The sequence below is a fragment of the Pteropus vampyrus genome, unplaced genomic scaffold (genome assembly GCF_000151845.1).
Source record: "Pteropus vampyrus isolate Shadow unplaced genomic scaffold, Pvam_2.0 Scaffold15, whole genome shotgun sequence".
Lineage (NCBI taxonomy): Eukaryota > Metazoa > Chordata > Mammalia > Chiroptera > Pteropodidae > Pteropus > Pteropus vampyrus.
Window position 1 is genome coordinate 12,378,367 of NW_011888796.1, and position 25,038 is coordinate 12,403,404.

General features: G+C 36.6%; 1 protein-coding gene across 4 annotated transcripts in view; it reads left to right on the forward strand.

Annotated features, from left to right (window-relative positions):
* DDHD1 (DDHD domain containing 1) overlaps positions 1 to 10,607 on the forward strand; it is a 77,221-nt gene extending 66,614 nt beyond the window's left edge. For all 4 annotated transcript variants that reach the window (XM_011385373.2, XM_023527238.1, XM_023527239.1 and 1 more), the window contains one exon: positions 1,856 to 10,607. In XM_011385373.2, coding sequence (XP_011383675.1) covers positions 1,856 to 2,037 — 182 coding nt within the window. In that variant the 3' untranslated portion in view covers positions 2,038 to 10,607. The remainder of the gene's footprint in view (positions 1 to 1,855) is intronic.
* The last annotated feature ends 14,431 nt before the right edge of the window (positions 10,608 to 25,038 follow it).

The following is a 25,038-nucleotide window of genomic DNA, read 5'->3' on the forward strand; positions in this document are numbered from 1 at the left end:
AATAGAAAGAGATAAAGAGGGCCAATCTAGTTAACAATACTTTTTAAAGTCCCTATAAGTGATAAGAATAACAAGGACATATAATAAGACAGTAATTAAATTTAGCATTTGAGTGTCTTCGTGTATGAAAGGCAGTATTGTGCAACAGTGATAGCCTATTAAGAATAAATTTCAGGTATATAAAATCAAAGCAGAGCCAAATAACGTTTATTATAGCAGGAAAAATCTCACTTTCTTTGACTTTAAAACAGTTCAGCTTAAGACTGTTGGACTAGTAAGACATTCTACAGTGCCATTTGAAAGTGAATTCTTAGAAATTATAACTTGTCAGTCTTCAATATTAATGCGTATGTCTCCCATCTCTTCTGTTTTTCCTCTTATTTCTCCTTTTCTCTTTACAACTAACTTCACCTTGACTCTTCTTCATCATGCTTGAGAATTTTTTATCCTCTTGTCTATCACGCCAGAATGTATCTAACACAAATGTCCCATGGAATACAAAGTACTACTCCTCAGTTTCACAAATGGATTTCAACTATTTCGGACTTGTTATAGATTAACTTATCATAATTCAAATTAGAAAAATAGCAGTTAAAGAAACTTCGTAGAAAGCCTATGTTAATATATCTTACAAGTGTTTTAATAACTTAATTGGTTATGCTGCTGAAGTGTAAACCTTATCTGAAAATCTATAGATCGATTAATGGACATTTCTTGGTATTGTTGCAAAATAGCTGTTTAAAATAAGCGGTAGCTAAACATTTATATGGAATCTCTTTTTAGAGTGATATGGTTTCCTATATGCGATCACCAAATTCCCAGTGTAAAGCAAAACCCAATTTTTTCTTCAGCTTCCTCCTGCCAGGTTTTAGTTTTCACTTCCTCTGGCATTCTGGACAAAGACTTTGAGTGTCTGAGTGGTCATGATTTGGGTGTCTTTGGTTTTCAAGATAGACTCTTCAAAATACTATAAGACTCAATGACAATTTTAAAGAAGTTCCTAAAGATCAAAATATCATTTTTCTAAGTGTTTTATCTCTAAGGATTAATTAAATGAATCTATTAAAATTAGTAGCCTTGATTTGTTAAGGTGATTTTTCTCTAATAGGTATTGCAAGGACTTTCTGTGAGTTTTATAAGATTTGATTGAATTCACTTAATTGTTTGAGGACAGCACTACTATAAATGAAGTCCTTCCTCCCAAGGATCACCCCTCTTCATCCCAGTTTAACTTTCCCCACCACACAGTGGATTCTTTTATTGAACAGACAGTTAATAGCCATGTGCATGTTCATGTCAGGCCCTACTGACTAGACTGACACTAGGCCGCCTTTGATGAATTCAGCCAAGTGGGGAAGAAAACATTGTAGAGCTATAAAAAGATGGCTATCTTCTAAGATATCCCCACAGAACCAGTTGATGTACAGGGCCTCCCCAATGAAGGAGTCTTTGAGTGACCTGTTGCACCACTACAGGCATTATTGCATGTAGGCCTAGCCCAAAATTCTGCAAGAGGGCTACTTTCCTTTTTTTACAGATTAGGCTCAATGGTTAAATGAGAAAGCCAGGATTTGAGCCCAGTTTCTTTACCCCAGATATACTCTGTGATATCACATGAATTGTTTTTGTTTTCTTCTGTTATTATTCCATATTGACCTGGGCACACAAAGGAAAGGACTCACCAAATAGAACACTGAAGTACAAAGGCTGTTTTGAGTGTTCTTTCCCATACAATTAGAGTGGAAGGTCATTAGGAGAATCAGGTCTATTAGCTAAATTTTTTCCTCAACTCTAGTAAGTCTATATCAAACCTATCTTACTGTAATATTTATTCATTTTTTTTATTTCTTTTTAGTGGAACTGGATCACAGAATTGATTTTGAACTCAGAGAAGGCCTTGTGGAGAGCCGCTATTGGTCAGCTGTCACATCACATACTGCCTATTGGTCGTCCTTGGATGTGGCCCTCTTTCTTTTAACCTTCATGTACAAACATGAGCACGATGATAATGCAAAACCCAACTTAGATCCGATCTGAACTCTTGAAGGACATTAATAATGGCCCCAAACTGATTTTCTTCTGTTAAAATATGTGTGTCAAGATATGGAAATTTCAGGTTTAAGTATGTTTCAGTTTTGTTTAGGGCAAGAAATATTTTAATTTAAAAGCACTTTATTTTATTTTTAAAACTTTTTTTTTCAGTCCGAAAGAAGTTATTTTCAGTTTTCATCATTATAATTATGAGTCTAACAGAACCCCCTGCGGAGAATCAAGCAAGACCTGGAAATAAGGAAGGTTTGAGTGAACTGCAAGGTTATAAATCACAATCTAATTTCTCCCAAATATAAAGGCATATTAATGGGTTGAATCTAATGTATTAACCAAAATATGTTACAAATCTAAAATGGTCAAGGTCTAGTGTATTCTATGTAAAGATCCCAAGATGGCATCATTGTTTTAGATTTCTATGAAAGCCTCCATTTCCACAGTTCCTTTAATAGAGTATAACAAACGTAAAGTGTTTTGAATTTAACTTGAGAAGAACTAATGCTAAAATACAAACAATATTTGAACTACTGTATTTATAATTTATTACCTCTGACCAGTTGCTTTATTTCAATGTATGAAACATTACTTTTTTTAATGTTTCCTTTGAACAATTTAAGAACCACATTTTTTTCCTATAGTGTTAAGATCCTTTTTTCTCAGAACTTCGTCTTTGTACTCTTCAGATGAATATATAGACACTGTGGCATACTTTGAGTATTTTTTTCATCAAAAAATTTTAGTTCCACACAAGTTACACTAGTTCAATCATTTTGGAAAAATAGGAACTTTTTATTATGTCACATGTACCTCAGAGCTAAAATTTTCTAAACTCAACTCAAAGTACTCCATAATGGGTACAACTCATTAACTATGGAAAATTTAGTACATCTTTGGAGTAGAAAATATGACAACTTTTAAATATATAAACATCTATGTGCCAAACATCATATATAAAGCGATAGAGTGCCACTAACAAATTTTCAAGTGTTTAAGAAAACATCATTGAAACATAAGGCACAATAGATCAGTATTTCTAGGCATTGGAAGAGTTTTCCTCAGCTGTAATTATTTCCACAGTGCTTTTCATCTGAGGAGCTCAAAGTGCTTTAAGAGTCAATAATCTATGTAGTAGCTCCTTGAGGTAAGTAAATGAGTGTTATTCTCACGTTACATGTTAATATTTTAAGGCACTGAAACAGTTAAAGTGCCTTAAATTAGATTACAAAGCAAGTCAGAAAAGCTCAGACTGAAGCCAGACCATGTTCTTTTATATGCCATTTAGTGACTAATAATTCACATTACCTCTTAGTAGTTTGCAAACCATAATAATAACAGAAGTTGCGACTCATAATTTAGAGAAATGACTGTGAAGCCAGTGTTTTACCTTGCTTGTCTTATACATTCTTGGGTTCTCACACGCAAAGGAGTTACTTAGAGGGAATCAGTAGCCATCTCTTCCACAACCAACCCTCACTTCTGAGTGGCTTCCACTAGGTTCCACTTAAGGTGCTGGCTTTGCTTATCTTACAAGGATTTTTCTTAGCTTCCCAGTAATCGTCGTCAAACTGGGTATGAAGTTGGTTAGTCGCACATCTCACCTACTGCTTTCTTTACAAGAGAGTGGAATCTGTGGCTTACTTGTAGGTTTTACTCAGCACCATCAGTCCTCTTGTCTGTTTTGGCCTTTTATTGGATTTGCAAAACATAAAGCACTTCTTTTTAGTGTTTAAAAAGATCCCAAGGCTCCATGACCAAATATGTGTCTCAGTAAGAAACTCTTGCTATAAAAGGCTTTTGATGAGATCTTAGCAAAGCTGAAGCAATCTCTTTTGAATTTAGAGATTCCTGTGAACTCAGGTCATTTTCATACCCTGTTTATTTCATAGGTCCAGTGTAGTTCTCAGGAAAATTAAAACTCATGCAGCCGTATTACTAAAGGTACTTGAGCATGTGTTGCCATGGGTGGTATGACACTCAAACGCCTAAGAGCTTTAAGGAATTCATTCTCAACCACTAGAATGTGAAGAGCCCTTTTTACCTGAGAGGAGTGAAAGTCTATCAAACCTTTTAATTGGACATTGAATAAAAAGAAAATTATATTCCTGTAACTATAGGAATATATCTGCTTCCCTTTTTTCACGTTGAGAAAACAAAATCAAATTTAGCCACATGGAGTTTGAGTTCTTGAAAAGAGCAACATTCACAACCCCATTTTCAAATGAAATAAACTGGATTACTGGACAGGTGTTTTTTCAGTTCGTTGCTTCATCAATATAGATGGCGGTTTTGATTTTACAGTACTCTTCTTATTTCCATGCCTCTGCATGTTATCATGGAATGTACTTGTATATACTCAAGTAATATACAGAGTATGTGTAATTCTGGCTTGATTTAGAAGCTAAGTCAGTTACTGAGTAACATTTTGCAACTTTATTCCAGCAAGTACTAAATTGGCCAAAAAGTTCTGTTTTTGATACCATTAAAATTTTATTCTCTATTTTGTGTACACGCTATGATGATTCTTCTGAGTACTGGTCAGATTGTTCAGTTTTAATTCAGTTAGGGTCCCAAGAGTAATTTAAACTTAGAATATGGAGAATATTTTGGATTATATTTTCCTTTATTTTTACCTTAAAATTAGCCTTCTGTTCATAACTTTATTTTCGACAGCAATTATGTTTACGTTATAATCCAATATTGCTATATTTTAGAACTTAATTACAAAATGTACTTGGTTTTCCAGGAACTGCTCCTTCATAGGTGAAGTAAGACTGGGAGTCTTATGTTTTACTTCTTTCTATTAAACAGCATCTGTCAGCCTTTGGGACTTCTCACACTGAGCATGTCCTGCGGGAGCCCTCAGACAGCGGCCCACGAACATTCATTCACATTGTCGTTTCCTCGCTGTGGACCAAAGCGCTCTGGCCTACAAGGCACTTCCCTGACACACCACATCCCAGCTTTGCATTCCCCCGAAGAGCAAACAGAGGAAAAGGAAAATCGTCAGTGAGGGGTCACAGCCAATGCCACCATTCGTCCCAGTGGGTGGTACTTGAGCCCCTGAAAGTGGAATCAAACCAGAGCTAGAGATTTCACTGTAAGGCGAAAAATAACATAATTGCTTTCCGATTAATTAGGTTGGTTAATATTTCTGTCTTTTCAGCTACTAAGGCATTTGGACAGCTGAGAAAACTAATTTGAGTGTACTAATTTGAGTCTTGAACTTATTTTAAAATAATCTTTGTTAGCATGAGAATGGGATTAAAGAGAAAATGTGATATTAAAGAAAGGCCCAGACAGAGATTAAAAGAGGATGGTAACAATCATACACTGAAGAAAGAACTGGAATTTGACTAAACTGTGGGTAGTTGACTGCTGTGGTTATCCTCAAGTTGTCTCTTATCCACATATTCTGCTGTCATCCCAGGGCCTCAAGCCTCTTCCAGGAATGGGATGGTACTCTGGCTGAATCTGAAACACATTAATAATTTCTGTGGTTATAATAATTTACCTACATAAAAAACTTTTGCTGTACCTACAAAGAGCACATTTGGCAGGAAACTCCACTGAACTTTTAACTCAGTTACCTCTAGGATGGGACATGTCAATTTTCCATTCTGGTGACAAATGAGAACTCGGTAGGGAAACAAGTTGTGCGGTACAAAAGATTTAATATTTCATTTCTTGCCATAGTGTTGGTATATTGGCCTTTTATCAATTCGTGACAAGTAGGTCCCTTCTAAAACCATTCCAACATAAATTAACTAACAGAAATTAAAAATTTTTAAGTACTATACTTTTTGGAGAATAGAAGAATCTTTGCTGCTAGTGTCTGTGTGTGTGTGTGTGTGTGTGTGTGTGTGTGTGTGCGCGCGCGCGCTCCAAAAATAGTCTCTTGGCAGATCGTAACATGAACTTTTCCTCTGCCTTTGTGTTTGAATAAGGGTGGGAGTGTGCTTAGTATTGTCTGTTACCTTATGGTTTTTCATTTATACGTAACAGGGCGCAACTTGCTTCCTCCACACCCTACAGTTGTCAGGATATGTTGGGAAGCTGTTCTTTAGGAAGATTACATCTCGTCTTCTGTTGGAGTAAGATTAAAAACAAGTATATTAGTACTTCACCTTTAATGCTTTCTCCTAGAAGACATCAAATATGAGCATCATTCATACCTTTCCTTGACTGCACTCGTACCCACTACCATCTCTGCCTGATCTCTGAAAATAATCTGTGAGCTTTGCGTTATAAAGGTATAACCATTTTCTGGTTCTAAAGCTGTCATAATAAAACCAAACTCTGCCAGTAAGAGTCCGGGGAGTTTTTTGCTTTTTGCTCTGAGGTACACTTCTCAGAAGCAGCCAGTACAATGACTCTCCTGAGACCTTTAAGATGTTTTCCTTTTATTAGCTTCTATGACCTCTTGTGTTCACTCTCCCTTACAGTACTAAATGATTTCAATGACTAGTAACAGCCAAGAAGGTGGCCTTTTTCTTTGCCTTTATTACCTCTCATTTGGTCAAGGCAGGTTAATTTTCTCATAATCTTCCATTTTACTGAAGGATTATTCCTGTTTTGTCTCCGCAGTGATCAATTTGGGTGATAAACATAACTTTCATTGTAGAATTGTCTAGTTTTGATTTTTTTCTCTATTGGAACTAGTGCATGCACATTGAATAATTTCAAGGTAGTGGGAGGTAAAGGTAGTTTTCTCCTGGATTATACTATGTTTCTCTAGCTAAATTGTTCCATTCATATCTCACTCTTGTGCCTTACAGTAAACAACCTCAAAAATAGGCCGTTCTAAGCATTCCTGGGAACATAAGCCTCCTGATCCTGTACAGTTTAGTTATTATAGCAGTTACCTGTTATTTCTGTCTGCCCAACATCCTATTTCTCCTTTTGGGTCCTCTCCCCACTATCTCTTTATGAAATACTGCCCTAGCCCTGCCCACTCTATATGGTGCTGATAGGGCTGCCAATCCAATAAAAGCCTCCTTGCAACCTTCCCCACCGCTGGTTAAAATTCTTTTCTGCTTTGTATAAGTCTCTATTAACACAACTCAGTCACAGTATTCTCTCTACACTGGCCAAGTGATGGATAAATGACTCAAGTCAGACCATATTTCCTGCCCTATGAGCCACAACGATTAGCCCAGAGATAGGCACATGACCCAAATGAGACCAAGCAGAGGCCTGCCATAAGGTTTTATTTGTTGGCCCTGAAATGCAGATAGCCTTCTATGGCTCAAATATAATCCAGTGTCACGTGGTGTAATATGAGCATGGAGCCATCTGTGGCCAGCCTATTAGAAGGAAGTGAACATGGCATGGACAGGGCAAGGCTCCCTGGAGAACTGAAGCACATGGCCCCGCCTCCACGCCCCAGATTGCCCAGTACACTTTCATTTGCTTAAGTTATTTTGAGATGTGTTTCTGTCTCTTAGATCCAAAAGAGCTCGAATTAATAATTATTTCACCAAAAATAACTTCTGTATCTCTAATGGAAATTATGACTTTGAGGACAATGCCCTGTGAAGTCTTTCTTCCATCATCTGGTTGAAATTTAGAACTGTTGATGAGCCTCTGTCATAGTCCATTTGCGCTGCTATAGCAAAAACAAAACAAAACAAATGGGTGGCTTACGAACAACATTTCTCACAGTTATGGAGACTGGGAAGTCCGAAATCATGGTACCAGCAGATTCAGTGTCTGGTGAGAGCCTGCTTCCTCTCTGATTGCCATCTTCTCGCTGCAACCTCACGTGGCAAAAGGGGCAAGGAATCTCTCTGGGGTCCCTTTTATAAGGGCACTAATCCCATTCGTGAGGGTTCCACCCTCATGACCTAATCACTTCCCAAAGGCCCCACCTCCAAACTATCACACTGGGGATTAGGTCTCAACATGACTTTGGGGAGACATTCAGCTCATAGCACCCCTCGTCCCCCCCATTAACAATGTTGGCCTCATAGTTGCATTGGATTCATTTTGCCTTGATTTGGGGTTTGATTACAGGTCGCATTCTTGCTTGCTTGCAAGCTCTTCAAAGGTAGGAAGCATACCTTAATTATCATTGGATCCTCCACACGGTACCACATTGTAGGTGCTTAAATTTATTGAATTATGTATATCTGGACTGTTACTATGTGATTCTAAGTGCTAAGAATAACCATGAATTTAAAAATGTAAAAATTCTTTTTTTCATGGAGTTTACATTGCAGTAGGAAAATTATGTGAACAAAATTCATGGGAATTGATGAATCGGGAGAAGCCTTGAGAAAAGGCAAATCTTCCCTACCTGGAACCAAGAGGCTCAGACAAAAGAGACCTTGCTTTTTCCACAATCAAAGAAAGCAAAATTAATAGCTCCTAAGATGCAGCAGAAGAGTATGAAGTGTATGTCAGGACGAACTTGAAAATAGAACTTGAGTGTACTATTTTAAAAGACTGATTGTCGTATTAACCTGTGCCAAAAGAAAACGCCTAACTAGATATTTATAATTACGGGCGCTCCCCAATTTGTACCCCACAGTAACTCAGTGGCAGTTTCCTACAGAGACCAAGAAGTATTTTCTTCTTGCCGTATGCTATTCCCTAAACATAACTGCATGCTCACATCTCTCTACCTTTGCACTTGCTGTCCCCTCATCCCAGAATTTCTATTTTTTTCACCACTTATTGAACTTCAACTTGTTTGGAAGTCAGTAATCACCATTTACAATGGGGCGGGGAGGGAGGGCGTCCCCCATGCTCCTTTAATTCCTTCCATCTGCAGACTATTTTCTGTCTACAGACAATAATTTATGATTTACCCTCCCCGCAACTAAAACATAATGGAAGGGAAAACACTCAGAGGAGAAAAAGATGGGGTTTATGGGAAACGATAGTTGGTCAATTAATTTGCTTTTGTGAGAGACACTATAAGGTTTTGCTGTTTTGTTTATAAAGAAGGTAATGTATTCTAAGTTGGAAATAGCTATTAACCTTGGGACTGCAACTTTTTTGGAGGCGAAAGACCACAGTTTGTACCTATATGTAAATGTACCCCAAGGTCAGTCCTTACACAAAATTTTTGCCTCTGATGTTTGGCCACATGTAGTACTAAAGCTAATTTCTATGGGAAAGGATACCACAGCAGAGCACAGGGGAAGGGCTAGTCCGGGAGGTAGTGTTGACACAGGCAGTGTGACAGTTACATAGGCAGCAGGAAGGACTGAGGCATCTTGTTTGGGGGCTATGTGAACCGACTCCTCATAGTAATACCAAGTTGGAGAATGCTCGTTTCTGACACATCGAAGCCTGAGAATTTTTCTCAACCAGATATACGGTTGTAAAGATTTGCTACTACCACACATTTCAAAGGTTTCTCTGCTGATTTTTTTCCCCTTTCAGCTGTAAAAAGATTTAAGGCCACATCTATATACATAGTCATATATGTATGTCTATGTGGAAGCTTACTAGCTCACCAAATTTATTAAATCTTCAATCATGTGACTTTTATCAAAATCATTGTTAACATTTACCAGTTCGCTATCTATCCAGCACTGTTCTAGATGCTTTAGAAGTATTCCCTCATTCAATGGGCACAGTACCCCTGTGAGGTAAATACTGCTGTGAGGCCTTATTTTTCAACAAGGAAGCAAGCAAGACACAAGTTTAGGTAAACAGACCCCGGTCACACAGCTATGAGATGACAGTGCAGCAGCTCTGGATGGATGTTTAAACCTGTGCTCTGCTGCCTCTCCTAGCGAAATCTGTGGCAAAGCATTCTACATGGGCCTCAGAACCAGACTCCACATTAATATTTGTAGGCGGAGGCCTGGGACTTGTAACTCAGTCAAAATCTAGCTTACTCCCCTGCTTATGATCTCGATTGTTAGTTCACACACACACACACACACATGCACACACAGTGCTTGCAAGTGGGATAAAAGAGTATATTCCATGAAAAGAATAAACCAAGGTGATCACGTCCTGCTTTGCCTCCTTTAGGGCTCTGGGCAGAATGACTGATGTCTTGGCAAGTGAGTTGCCCAGTGACTGTAATCTGACCTGTATTCCATTCAGTACAAACAGCAGCTAAATAGTCTCACCCAGGAGTAAAATAGTGGTGGGAATAGTCAATCCAATTCCCTGGGTTTAAGAAGGCTGAAGAAATCCTTCATGGTAATCTCTCATAATCACCCTGGAACCACATTTTCAATGATGTGAAGTCTTTTCCAGAATTCAGACCCTGAAATATTCAGACAGTTCTTTAGCATAATTAATATGTATACAGGCACTCTGGTTCTTAGGTGTACGGCAATCCCTAAAGAAATGAAAAATTGCCATCAAAAGAAACTAGAATTCCCTTTAGTTTAAATCATGTTTTACATTTCGCTGAGAGGCTTGTCAGACTCAGATTTTCACTTATCTGAGATGTGCTGAGTTCTGTAACTACAGAATTTACTAATACTTAAGGCAAATTTTTTAAGACTTGGGAGCACAGTCATGTTTGTAAAAAATATTCCTCATATGACTTGGTTGAGACAAATTCTATTAATAAAAGGAGAACCATGAAATTTGTGTTATGTCATTTTTTCTAGACTTAAAAATGCTCTCTAAACTTTATACGCCATATGCCTAATTTACAGTAACAATTTTCTTTTGCAGCCCATTTTACCTCACCTTTAATTTCTCATATATAAATGGTTAATATTTATAGCCTAAGGTATTGCCATTATAGTGGGGATAAAAGCCAAGTGATATGCAACACCATCACACCATCGTCGTCCTCTGTTCAGAGAGGTCTAATTTCATGATTTTGGCAACACTCTTCATGCTCAACAAACCAGTAAGATCATTGAATCAAATAGCCCACTCACGGCTCATCTTTATACTTTTACTTGCTAGATTCTACAGCCTGGTCTCTGCCTTGATAATTAAATATTTCATCATCCATACGCCTTTAACTTCATTCCTTAAAACTTGCCCCACATTTTTGCTGTCGGCCTTTGTCCTACTTTTTGGTATGTCACTAAACAGGCTGAGCATTCAGTAAACTATGCTAGTCAGATTCTTGCATAACATTCTAGTTTAGAACACAGTAGTCTTTTTGTTGCAGAGGAACAAGCTAAAGAATGTCCTCATTTACGTAGTAGCAAAAACAGACGTTACCTAGGTATGTATATCATACTGCTATACATTTAAAAAAATATATTTTAAGTCGGCTCTTAATTACATATGGCATTGAGGAGAAAAGTGTTGACTAAAATAAAAATATCAAAACAATATTTGTTTTGGAAATGTAATCCAAAAATACACTCAGAGGCATGTCAACACATACTTGAGTCCTAAGTAATTCAGTAGGCTCTTTGCAGTAGGCTCTAATGCGAGCTCTTTCTCCGCTCTCCCCATGTTAATTGAACTAGGGCGAAAGTAGGAAGTGCCCACGTCGCTGCAGATAATCAACTATTTATCGAGTCTTGGCTGACCTTTAGTGAGTGGCCATTTGTCAAGGGTGGCGTAAAGATAGCTTATAAATCCAATAGATATTTATTTAAAGACCTGACGATCCTCCAGCTGGAACACCAATGTGGCCAGGTATGTAACTCAATATTCACACAATAGAACATTCTCTCTCAAGAGCTTTGCCTTCTATAATCAACTCTCACACTGCCCTTCCTGTTTGTGCCCTTGTGCCAGGGCTTCCTGAGCACCAGTTCAGTAGAGAACTGCAGTATGTCTAAAAATTATAGTCCTAAAACCCTTGGTCAGACAAATGTCATTGATCCCAATGTCACATTCAGGAAGTCACTGGTCCCAAATACCATATTTAGCAAATTACCAGGCATGACCGGACTTGCCAGAAAACCAAAAAGGAGAAATCTGGGAAATAGGCCAAGATCTTGTGTGTCATTGTACAGCATTCAAACCAACTCTGCTTTCAAAATTCCTTTGAGATTGTTACTCCATGATTGAAATGCATTCCACAGGGCTTGGCCACAAATCATGGTGCAAGAAATACACTGCATTATTATGCTGGCATATTGCTAGCTTTTTGCTATAGGAAAATTTAATCCTTGGTAGAAAAGTTTGTTTTGTTTTGAATTTGCATGAAATCTACTAGTGAAGTGTCACCAAATAAATACAAAATGATTAGAACTTTCTTTAAGTATAATCTTGGGCTAATTCCTTTTATTGTCCCTGTTTCCAAAGATGCTGTGAAGAAATAAGAAACTATTTTACTTAAGATGTTGTAAGCACAAGGAAGACATGACTCAAAGATATGGAAAAGAAATGGTAAGCCTTCAATAAAAAGCTTTAACAAGTGAGTAATAGTATCCCCAAATAATCTATTCATGTGATGTAATCTCAAAAATGCAACAGGATGTTTTTGAAGCCAGACAAACTATTTCTCAAATCCATACAGAAAATCAAGTATAGCCAGGAAATTTCTTAGAAGAAAAAAATAATAAGGGTGATTAAACCTACTGCAGAGTGGAAAAAAAAAAAAGCCTAAAACTACTGTGATTGAAACACTATAGTAATAGTGTATGAAGACACAAAAGAGACCAACGGAATAAATTTTTTAAAACTCAGAAATGCATCAAATAGACAAATTTAGTACATGATGACATTTTAGATTATTCAGTGAGAAGATTAAATTGAAAGTACAAGATACCATTTTCCACCTATAAGATTGACAAAGTTCAAAAGCTTGATAACATGCTCTTCTGGGCAGGGTGCTAAGAAACAGGTACTTGAATGTTGGCTAGTGGAAGCATGCATAGGTACAACCTTTTTGGAAGGCAATTTAGCAATAGTTATCAAAACTGAAAATATCCATACCTTTAACTGAGCAGTTCTGCTTTTACAAATGTATCCTTCGGATGTTCTCACACATGCAAAATGACCTACATATAAAGTAATTCATTACAGAATTGGTGACAGCAAAAGATTATAAACAATGTAAATGGCCATTGATTGGGAATCATGAAATAAATGATGTTATGTCCATATAGTGGAATGATGTGCAGTTTAAAGATTAAAAAAATTAAAGATAAAGCAGTTCTACATGTATAGGTATGGAACGATCCCCAAGCTATATGGTTAAGTGAAAACCAAAATGAAAAACAGTATGTATAGAATGTAGAATTGCAGAGTGTATAGAATGTACTATTGTGGGCAGGGAGGTAGTATAAAATAACTCTGAAAGATAAGAAACTAATCCTCGTGGTTTTCTTTGCAATTGAGAATTAGATAACCGAAGAATAGAAATGGGGAAGGAGACTCACTTTTAGCCATATAGTCTTTTGTGCCTTTTGAATTTTTAATTGTATGCATGAGTTACTAATCCAAAGTGTGTTTTTTAAGAAACCGATAATACAACCTTGATAAATTTACATATTATAGTCTAAACACCATAGAATGTAAATATTCCATTCTTTTGAGAGTTTTGAGCAATATAAAACATTGGGAGATAGCAGAATCTAAGAAACAGGAAGGAAATGTCTCACCCAGACATTTAGAGACATAAAGGATCAGAATCTTTAAAAGTACTACGATTTAACTACCTGGCCCAGTCTTCTGAAAAAACTTCAGTAACTGAAGTGTTGCCCCAGACCAGGTGTAAGTCTATCTAATAACCTAATTAACTTTTAAAATCATAACACTTGCCCATGAATCTCAGCCTTTGAATGGTCTAAATCTTTTAGAAATTGTATTTAAATATGCTCAGCAGGATTTAGGCCAATAACTTTATCACCGACCTAGGTAGTCCATGATGAGTTTGTTGTTTCGTTTTGCTCTACCTTTGAATTGTTTCTTCTATGTAGTGAATAATGTTAGACAAGGGGAAAATGTAGCCAAGATGGCTATGAAATCTTGTTCTTTCTATGATGGAAAAGAAGCAAATTAAGTAAGATGAAAACTGTAGCCACTTCTGCTTTCTAAGGACAATGGAATAATAATTGCTACCGGTGGGGAAATATCTGTTCCCAACTTCACACAAAAGCCAAAAAGGAAGTCTTTGCCAGACCTTCTTGCAGTCTTGAGGTTCACATTCCCTTAGATGAACCGTAGTTTTTGCAAAACACTAATGAGTTCTGGGCTATGCAAAGGCAGGCCTGGAAAAAATCAAAATAATTCTGTATATAAAGAGAACTGAGCTGACAAATACAGAACACTAGAGCCCAGGTAAATTTAAGATAGGAAGATGTGAAAAAGGTCTGGAAGGGAAATGGAAACCAAGCAACTTTCTGTAAAGTTTGCTGCATGTACAAATGCCTGTGTGAATGATAATTTAAGGGGAACAAGGGGGAAAGGGCTGAAACAGTAACAGCATATGGTAAGGCGAAACAGTTGATAAATCAAATTAACTCTCCAAAATATAGGTGATTGGGAAATGAATAAATTACCCAAATTTCCCTGAGGAGGAACACAAGAGCTCAATCTAATTTCCTTTGAATTCAAAGGAGAAGGAAATCCTACTAATATCTGGATTATACTTCTCTCCACTCAGGATCTGCATATACATTTATGTATCAACAGCATTAAGCAGGCACATAGGGAGTGCTTGGGATTCCCCACCCCTTCCTCTAAGAGTAAACTTTCAGAGGTTTAAACTAACCTATTCTCTGACTCTTGGTCAGGAAATCAAACTTCTTAAGACTTCTAATTTCTCCTGAGATTTTTAAAATGTTTGCTTGCTTCCTCCAAAGAACTTCTTAAATTCTTTCTCCAAATAACTTCCTAAGTATTTGCTCATAAAAATCTTTCCATGGTTTTTTCTAGTACTTTTATGGATTAGTTTGTTTACATTTAAATCTGTTGATTTATTTCAAATTTATTTTTGTATATAGAATGAAGTATTATTTTCACATACTCAGTTAACGGTCCAAACATCTTTTATTGAATAATCAATCCTTTCCCTATTTAATCGAAGTGCCACTTTAATTATGCTAAAATTCTTCATGTGTAAGTCCGTTTTTGAATTCTGGAATCTATTCCACTGACTTCATTCACAAAGCAGGTCTATAATGTTATGTTATCTTGTAGGGCTGGTTTTCCCACATTATTTGCTTTTTTGTTTTTTAAAGTAACGTGCTTGGCTATTACTTTGAAGGTTGTTTTTGTATCAAATAAGAACTTCGAAATCAGTCTTTCAACTTCTAAAAAATTACTCTTGGTGCTTTCATTGAGATTATGTTAAATTTCTAGATTAATTGGGAAGAAGCAGACATCTGTATTGATATCGAAGCCTCCTATCTAAGAAAAGGGCATGCTTTTCCATTCAAATTTTGTTTTGCATCCCTTAGAGTTTTTGAAAGTTTTCTTTGTATAGATTGTGAAGATTTCTTAATTTTATCCTGAAGTATTTATCTTTATTGTGACCATTATGTTTTCTCAGTGGTTGTTATTTGCAGATATTAGGCTGACCCATATGAAATTGCCATTTCGGTTAGTCAAAAAAAGGTTAAACATTGGCAATCACATAGCTTTCCTAATATGGATGCCAATGATTGTTTTATATGTATTTTGTTTATAATTACCCTAGAGAATGTCTTTCGGTATTCTAGAGAATATTTCTAAAACGTGGTGTCATCTATTAGTTAAAAAATGGTAGAATTTCCTAGTAAAATCATCTGTGACTAGGGCATTATTTATTTTTTTATTTTTGGTAGGAAGGTTGACAAATTTCCACATTTCTCTTATAGTAATTGCTATGTTTTGATTGTCTGTGTCTTCCAGGGTTGACATTGGCAATTAATATTTTACTAGAAAATCATCCATTTTGTGCATTTAAAAATTTTTTTTGCATAGAGCTGAGCAAAATCAGCTTTTAGAAATCTTTTAATTTACCCTACATCTGTGGTTATTAATCCATTTCCATTTCCTATTTTTAGTATGTGTGCTTTCTCCATTTAAAAAAATGTGTTAATTATTAATTTGGAGTTTTTTAAATTTTTTTTTTAAACAGGGAAAATTAAATTTTAGTGAGGAGAAATAGAATAAAGTCCTTAATTATTTTCTTTGTTCCTTTTAGGCAAATATAATTATAAATTTAACTGTTTTTGGGTTTTAGAATTGTCAACAGTTCATTTTTTTTAAGAATCAAACCTAACAAAAAATATGCGTAAAAAAGATGCTGTTTTTATTAACTTTCTTTAAATGGCCTTCCTCTGTTCTCTTACTTCTTAATAAATTATTATACAATGGGTCAAGCAATAATATGAACATCAAGAAGAAATACATCCCCAGCTTCTGTTCCTGCCAAAAATTTGCTTTATCTATTAAATTTAATTCTTTAGAAACCTAGTAAATATTCCTCGTTTATGTGTGGTTTTGATATTAGGAGCTAGTTCTTTCCATTCCTTTTAACTTAATTTAATCCAACAGCCTTTACTTTGTGCTGTGACTGTCCTAGGTGCTGGAAAGAGAAAATAAGCCAAGCTTCCCTCTCTCCACTGCTCTCAACCTTCACCCCAAGGAGCTCACAGCCTGTTCTATTGGTACAGATTGCTCTGCTAGCTTCAATCAGACTTTGCAGAAATATTTGTCACAAGACAGGAAAGGGAGAAGGGGGACTAGCTTAAGCCAGATCATTTGCCATAACTAAAAACAAGGAACAAAAGTTAAGCTAGTTAATATGCATGCTTAGTATTCAGAAGTATACTCACAGCAGTATTATTTGTAGAAACCCTCATGAGACTGAATGAAGCTCTTGTTTGACTCTCTAAATGCTGCCAGTATTAAATCCCCAGATTGTATTTCCCAAGGAGAAGCCTTGGTCCTGTGTACCCTGCCAAGGAGAGTTGAAGGTGGAGAGGCCTTCATTTCCCTACTTCTCTCAATTCTTGATGCCAGTAGATTCTGAGAGTGATAGAATCAGTTTACATACAAGCTGGAGAAAGAGTTTAATTACACTTCAGAGATTTTGATTTCTTGCAAATACAAAATATACTCAATTACTTCAATTCTTACATTCCACATAGAAGTTGGAAGAAATGTACAAGTAATATATGCATGTATAAGATATGTTTATTATTTCTTTCTTGAAATAATTAATTAACTATAATCAAGATTATCCTCAGGGATACTCTGATGATAGAAGTGGCCTTAGATTTATTATGAAGTTGCAAAAAAGAGCAGGGTTTGGGGTTATTACTCATTTGAACACATTGGAAACCAAAAGGCAAAGCGAGACTACAATAGTACACATTTGGAACATTTCAATAAATTTTGATCTTTTATTTCTTCCATGATGGAAATATGAGTCACCCGGAGTCTCTGGTACAACTAATTTATGAACACTATTGGGGAAGAAGGTATCTGCACCCCAGAATAAGTGCCTCCAAGAGGAAAGTGGTTTTTAGTCTGGTTGGAGCCCAGGAAATGGTCCCTCCAGGTTCATTCTACTAGTGATAGAAGTTAGTGTCCAAACAACACTCATTTCTCATCCTTGTCCCATCTGGACAGTCTCAGCTCTCACTTTCTCTCACTTCTTATAACACACGTACTTGTGTGCGGGACGTTGTTTTATTTTTAAGGCCATTTTGCGTCTGTCTTTGTATTATTACTTCTCTATGATATTATCCCAGGGGTAACATAACTCCAACTGTACACATTTCAAACTTAAACCCTTTGACCAGTAAAATATACTGTAATTGTAGTTAACAGGAGAAGAATGAAGAAGTAGGCCCCTGACTTTCTTTGTCCTGCCCACTGTAGCCACTTTATGGACACCCATTACATCACTGTGCACTAAAATTCCTAGGTCTTTTTCATATTAATTGCAAATATCCAGGTCTTCTCAGTTGATGTTTTTGATCCTGAAATCCCATATATTATACTTGTCAACAGAAACCAATTACAGCTTCTTAAGCAGAAATGGAATGTACTGAATGGGTATTTGGAAGCTTCTAGAATCAAAGAAAGGTAGAAATGGGTCAGAGAGGAAATGAGTTGAAGGTGGCAAGGCCCAGATGATCTGCCATCACAGGAACAGGCTGCTCAGAATGTGCCACTTGCCAACAAGGCACTCACTGCCCCACGACTGGCATCACCCCTGGATACCTATCGCCCCTGTGCCGGGTTCTGCTGCCATAGGATATGTGCCTCACCCCTACAGACTCTCCTCCCTGCAGAGCTACCCTGAAGCACCCCTAATTGACTTGAGCCTTATCATCTTCTCCTCAGGATATAAAGTCCCAGGTGGTAGCATTTGATCATCTGTGGTTAGGTCTTATCCTTGCTCATGCTCCCAAGGAGATAACTGCCATTTTGGCCTCCAAAGTGGAGGGGCTGCTTCCTCTTATTATCTTACGGTTCCTCCCAAATAACGAAAAAGTTTTCAGACACTGGGCAACCCAAATTATAAATTCTACATGTAAAATTTCATTCTGTTAATTTGGGTTCATCACTTGATAGTAATATCTCTCAGGTAATGAGTCTATCATCCAGTAAGTTTTCATTCCCAGGTTTCTGCTGCTACATACTTTCTAAGCTAGTCTTTTGAGTTTCTCTAGACTCAGTCAAAGGATTACACAGCGTAGAGTCAGAAGTAAGCATTGTGACCAGGCTTCCCTCTGGTTTGAGGACCACACATTTATCTTCAGGAAATGGTTGCCTGACCAGCTATGGTTCTCCTAGTTGCCTAACCACCCAGTACACACACCTCTATCTTGCCACTTAAACAACCAACAGTAAGAAAGATTTTTTATCAGATGCCTTGCAAAAATCTAGATACACTATTTCTCTACTAGTAGCCTTATCTACCAATCTATTATATCTTTCTATTTTTCTAGCCAATGAGTTCTGTCCAGTAGCCATACTTCTAGAGATGATAAGATCAGAGAAAAAGGATTTAAAACATAAGTTTTCTATTCTTTATGTCCTAGTGATAATGGGAATTAAAAGTAAACTATTGAAGTTTGGGAAATAATTATTAACTTTACGGTATTATTATTTTTTAATTATGTTTTTTCTTTATATTTAACTTTTTACTAGTCTCTATTAGAACAAGTATAATTAAAGAAGGAATCAATTTTCCTATCTCATTAGGGACCATCGTATTTAAGCTGAATTTTCATTATATCAGAGAAGTAAGGTACAGGGCAGTTTGCTCTCACATGGCTTGAAAGCTATTCTTGCAATTTTTCTGTAACTTTGACATTATTTAATATAAAAATTATCTTTAACATTTAAAAAACAGAGGGTATTAGAGACATCCAGGTAAAAAAAGGACACCGTAGAGCCCAATGAAATGAACATGCAGGGGTTTTTTTTATAAATAATAAAACAAATATTTACCAAGGAATTTCCCCCAGATGCCATGAATTTTAATAATTGCCAAAAAAAAAAAAAATCTCTTGACTTTTTAACTACTTAATCACCGTTAAAATGATTATCCTGATTGTTAAATAATTCTGAACTCAAAAGAATTCTTCCTCTCACCCCCAAGAATAGATACAATCTCCAACTGGATGAAAGAAAATTGGCACAGGATATTTAACAAATTTTTGGAAAAGCAGAGCCAATTTAACAAATTTTTGGCTACTGGACAGAACTCATTGGCTAGAAAAGCAGTGGTGTGACTACGTAGTGCCTCAGTTGATGGCACCCCGTGCCATCAGCTCAGGTCACAGACAGAAAAGTGCAAAGACACATTTCCAGCCCTCAAACTGTGGTCTAGAGAGGAGAACAAATTGGTCTCGGAACTTTATCGAGAAAAAGAATCCTGATTCAAAACAAGTAGAAAATAGAAAATCCAGATATAATGTGAGCAATGAAAAAAAATGTAAAGCAATTTCACAAATATACTTGTTTTTTAACAATTCCAAGCAAGGAAAAAGAACATAAACATGATAAAGGGCATGACTTAGAATAACCCTAGAAACAAGGAAATTGCCTACAAATGCTTTATACCAGAAAACAACATTTTAAAAACATGAATTAAATTGAACAAGAGCTCAAATCCCTTGTGATTTTAAAAAATAAAAGTAAAAAGCAGAATGAGCTGAAAGAAAATGAGGACAGAACAACATAGTTACAAAACTAATTAAAAACAGCAAGGAAGAGAGTGGACTTTTCTTAAATTAAAGCTTGAATTTCTAACATAGAGTAAAGGTTTGAAGTAACCACAGTAAAGGCAGGTTAAAAAAAAACTAAGAGATTAAAGTAAGTAGAAAGAAGGAGGTAGACAATGGAGACTAGATAAAGATTATGTAATATAGTCACAAGTGATGTCCCTGAAATAGTAAACCCATCAAATTAAAATATTCAAGAAAATATCTGTCAAGCAAAGAAAAGTGAATGCAGAATTAAAGAACATATTTCAGAAAACTTCAGCCTGGCATGTTCAATACTGAGACATATCTTGGCCTACCTATTGAAATTCAAAAGTAAAGAAAGAATTCTTCAGGCATTGAGACAAACAATATCAAATTATGTTCAGGGGAAGAACTAACCTCAGAATTTAATGTCAGAAGACAGAAGCAATGACTAAAGGAGTGTCATTCAAGAATATCTTATCCAAATAAGGCATAATTTGGAACCACTGGCTTAGTAAATATGAACACAATAAAATAAATGTACATTTTTAAAAGGGCATCAACAGTATTAATATTCACCCAAATTGTCCTAACCCTAATGGTGTGACATCATCACATGTTAACAGGGCTCCTTTGCTATCAAATAATACTATTCAATTGAGTTTCACTTGGCAAAACTATAGGCAAAACACACTTTCCCAAATATACAAAAATCAGGAAACACAGCACCTAGGAGCCTCTCTCGAAAAAACTACTTGACAGTATCCTGTCATTTAAGAGAAGAATAGAAATAAGAAAAAGAGAACAGAGAAGCCATATTAAGGGCTTTCGATGAATAACAAATCTATTTAAATGTAGACCAATATAAACTTGTTGGATTGTCACTGAAGAGAATGCTAATGTTATAAACTAATTGATATAAAAATAATAATATATAAGTTAGGGAGAGAAGATATGAAGAGGGGAGAATTATTAAAATGTTACTATCTCTATCTTTTATAGACAGGTCAATCAATGTATGAAATTAAAATATGTGGTTCAAAAAACAAATAATGACTTTCAAAATCTCTTCCTAAAGAGATCTTTTAAGAGCTAATATTTCTTATAAAGAAGAAAAATTTGTTGAAAATTGGACAATTCTTTCCATTTCACTTCAGTTTTGTTTTCTATTAAATCCAAGTTGTTTTCTTTTATGGAATCCAAGTGAAACTCAATTGAATAGTATTATTTGATAGCAAAGGAGCCCTATTAACATGTGATGATGTCACACCATTAGGGTTAGGACAATTTGGGTGAATATTAATACTGTTGATGCCCTTTTAAAAATGTACATTTATTTTATTGTGTTCATATTTACTAAGCCAGTGGTTCCAAATTATGCCTTATATGGGTATATACATTTGCCAATGAAGATGTAAAATGGTGTTTTTTATTGTATGTAAATTTACCTTGATAAAATCTATTTAAAAGATTTTTTTTAAATTATGCCCCATTGGAGTCTACATAGAGAGGAACAGGGAAGAAAAGAAGGTGAAAGTGGGTGGGCAGGGTTTTTCTCTCCCCCAGCTCCTATTCATCTCTGTTTAATTAACCTGGACAGTTTGGCATTTATATCTTTTACAAAAAGTCTTCAACATACGGTTCTATAGCTTTAAGGAAGGGGGAAAAAAAATACCATTGTTTTAAAAGTAGGTGTCAATTGACCTGAATACAGACATATATTGTGAGTAGCCATAGGTGGTAGAGAGGGAGAGATAAACTAACAAAATAATTCCAGTGAGTTAAAGGTAAACTAATATTTGAAACAAACATTTCTGGATAAGATACACATTTCTACTTTCCAAAGTAGCTTCAACCAGTTCTTCCCAGATAAATGGAGCTGGTCTCCAGATGGTGAGTGGTGCTTGTGGATTTGTGAATGGGCCTCACTGGGGCTTGGACAACCAGACTCGGCCTCCACAGCGTCCCCCAGCTCAAGTTACCAGCAGGCCCAAATCACGGAGTGGCTGGCTGGGGTCCCGGCAGCACAAAACTTTTTCAGTTTTCCTAACAACTTTCTCCCTCATCCTTATAATGTTTTGGCAGCTGTGGGGCCTCTTTTTCAACTTGCTTTCAACTTGCCTAATGCTTCAAGCCACAGGGGAGACCCCAAACCCTGCAGAACATCCCGGAATGCAAAGCATTTGCAATGAGTCACAGCTGCAGAAGTGCCAGCAAGGACTGTTCCAGACTTAGAGAGGGAACGAGGGAGGAGGGGTCAGTTTCAGCAGCTGCAGAGCCTGTGTCGAAGGCTGGACCCAGGAAAGATGAGTAGTGCCACTGACTTGGAATGAGGATAGGAAAAAAAAAAAAAATGAGAAAAAAGCTGAGACATCCCCCACCTGCTTTGCATGGAGCTATCAGCTCTTCTAGCCACATTCTCCAAATCTTCAACATTTGCACAGAAAAAAAACATCTTCTGGAATACAGAGGATTGCAAGTTGGCTCTTGGAAAATGATCCCTGACGGTCCTCTAACCAACAATCATAAAGGGCTCAGCCCACTGAGCTTTGCACTGCACTATTTTAAGACGCTCTCTAAAAATGCAGTGGGCGTTCTCTCCTTTTATGCCAACAGAGGGGGCATTCACTGGCTTTTTCTTGCTGCCTGAATGTACTCCTCCCTTTAAGTCCTGGAGAGAGCATTTGGTGACACAAACCTCATCTTAACTTTTTTATCAATAACTATGAATAGAAGATACATTTATAATTTTCATCCGAATATTTGAAAATCTAGAGAATAAGAAGTAAGTGTCCTCCTCCCTTCTGCCCACCCCAGCCACCTAGTTCTCCATCCTGGAAGCAAGCACCACCGTTCCTCGCTTCTTGTGTATTTTTCCAGAAGTGTTCTTTGCGTGTTCGAGCATGTCTGATAAACATAAATTTTTGTACCAATAATATACATTATGCAACATTTCAGTCTTTGTTTTTAACAACTTTGGAAACTTTCATATCAGTGCAAAGAGAACTCCCATGTTTATTTGTTCGTTTTAAGCAGATATTTAAACAGTGCCCTATTAATGCGCATGTTGGTGGCTACTTTCGCTCTTTCCCTATTACAAACTGCGTTTCAGAGAGTATCTTTGAAAAATATTATGTGCAGTTATATATGTAGGTAAAATTTCTAGAACTAGGATTGCTATGTCATATTTTGACATTTTAATAGATATTTTATCAAATCGCTCTCCACAGAGATTATTCCAATTTATACTCACATGCATGAAAGTGCTTCTTTCCCCCATTCCTCAGCACATGATTATCCAACTTTTTTACCTTTGCCAATTGATAGGTTAAAAAACGAGATCTTATTGTAGTTTTAATTTGGTTTCTTCCTATTTCAAGTGAGGTGGAACATCTTTACTGATGTTCTAGAGCCACGGGTATTTTCTGTTCTGCGAACTATGTTCTCTGCCCATTCTCTGTGGCATTCTTTGTTCTGATTCATTGAACTCTACCTATTAAGAAGAATAGCCTTTGTTTGATGTATATATAGGAAATTTTTTTTCCAGTTTGTTTTTTCTTTCCTCCATACTTACAACGTTTATTTCACACAAGTCGGTTTAGTTTTATGCTGTTAATGTTATCTTTTCATCCTTGGCATCTAGAAAGTTTAGCATTTAGATAGTATTTTTCCTGAAATTATGAACATTGCCCCCATATCTTCTACTACTAAGATATATTATTTTGTGTTTAGCATTTAAATCTGCGATCCAACTGGAATTTATTATAGTGGTGACATAAGTAAGGCTCCATGTATATCTTTCTCCAGATGGCTGTCCAGTTGTTCCAATGCCATTTATTGAATAATCCAATCCTCCCCTGCATAAAGCTGAAGTGCTACCTTTATCAGAAACTAAGTTTCCATATATATATTTGTGTGGTATGTATTTGCTGCTAACAAATCACCACAAATTTAGTGACAAAATAACACATTCATTATCTCATAGTTTCTGTGGCTTAGGAATCCAGACACGGGTTAGCTGAGTCCTCCACTTTAGGGTCTTTCACAAAGCTGCGATCAAAGTGTCAGCCGGGCCTGGAGTCTCATCCGAAGCTCGACTGGAGAAGGTTCGCTTCCAAGCTCATGTGGCTGCTGGCAGAATTCGGTTTCTCGTAGGTTGTCAGGCTGAAGGCCTGTGTTCCTTGCTGGCTGTCTGCTAAAAGCCACTCTAAGTTCCTTGCTACCTGGGCCTCTCCATAAGCAGCTCACTTCACCAAAGCCAGCAAGGGAGAGAGTCAATAGAGAGAGTCCACTAGCAAGAAGAAAGTTACAACCTTATCCAATGTACAGAAGCGACATTCCATCACATTCTTTTGGTTAGAAGTAAGTCACAGATCTCACCCACACTCAAGAGAAGGGCAGTGAATACTAAGAGGCATGGATTCACTGGGGGCCATCCTCGAGCCTAGCCACTTTCTGGTCCCCTATGATTCATGTACCTCCCATATGCAAAATGTACCTACCTCCTCTCAAAATCTTCATAAGTTTTATCCCATTATAGCATCACTTTGAAGTTTAGAATCTCATCATCTAAAACGTGCCCACGTATAGCTAAGGCACCTCAGGTAGTTTATTAAGTCAAACAACTGGAGCACAATTCCTCTCCATCTGTAGACCTGCGAAACTAATGTGTCAAGTAATCCACCTTTATACCCAAAATACAGTGGCGGAACAGGCAAAAGATAGCAGCTAGAGACACTCATTCCAAAAGGAAGAAAATAAGAAGGACGAGGGAGTCACTGGCCATAGTATTTCACAGGTTTAGGTTTGTTCAGAATTTCCATAGCTCAATAGCAATATTGTTCTATTTTGTCCATTTTTTTCCTGCTCATTCACGTGTGCATATGTGTGTATATACATATATATGTGTGTGTATATATACACATATATGTATAATTTCCTTTTTTGTTATTCCTCTTTT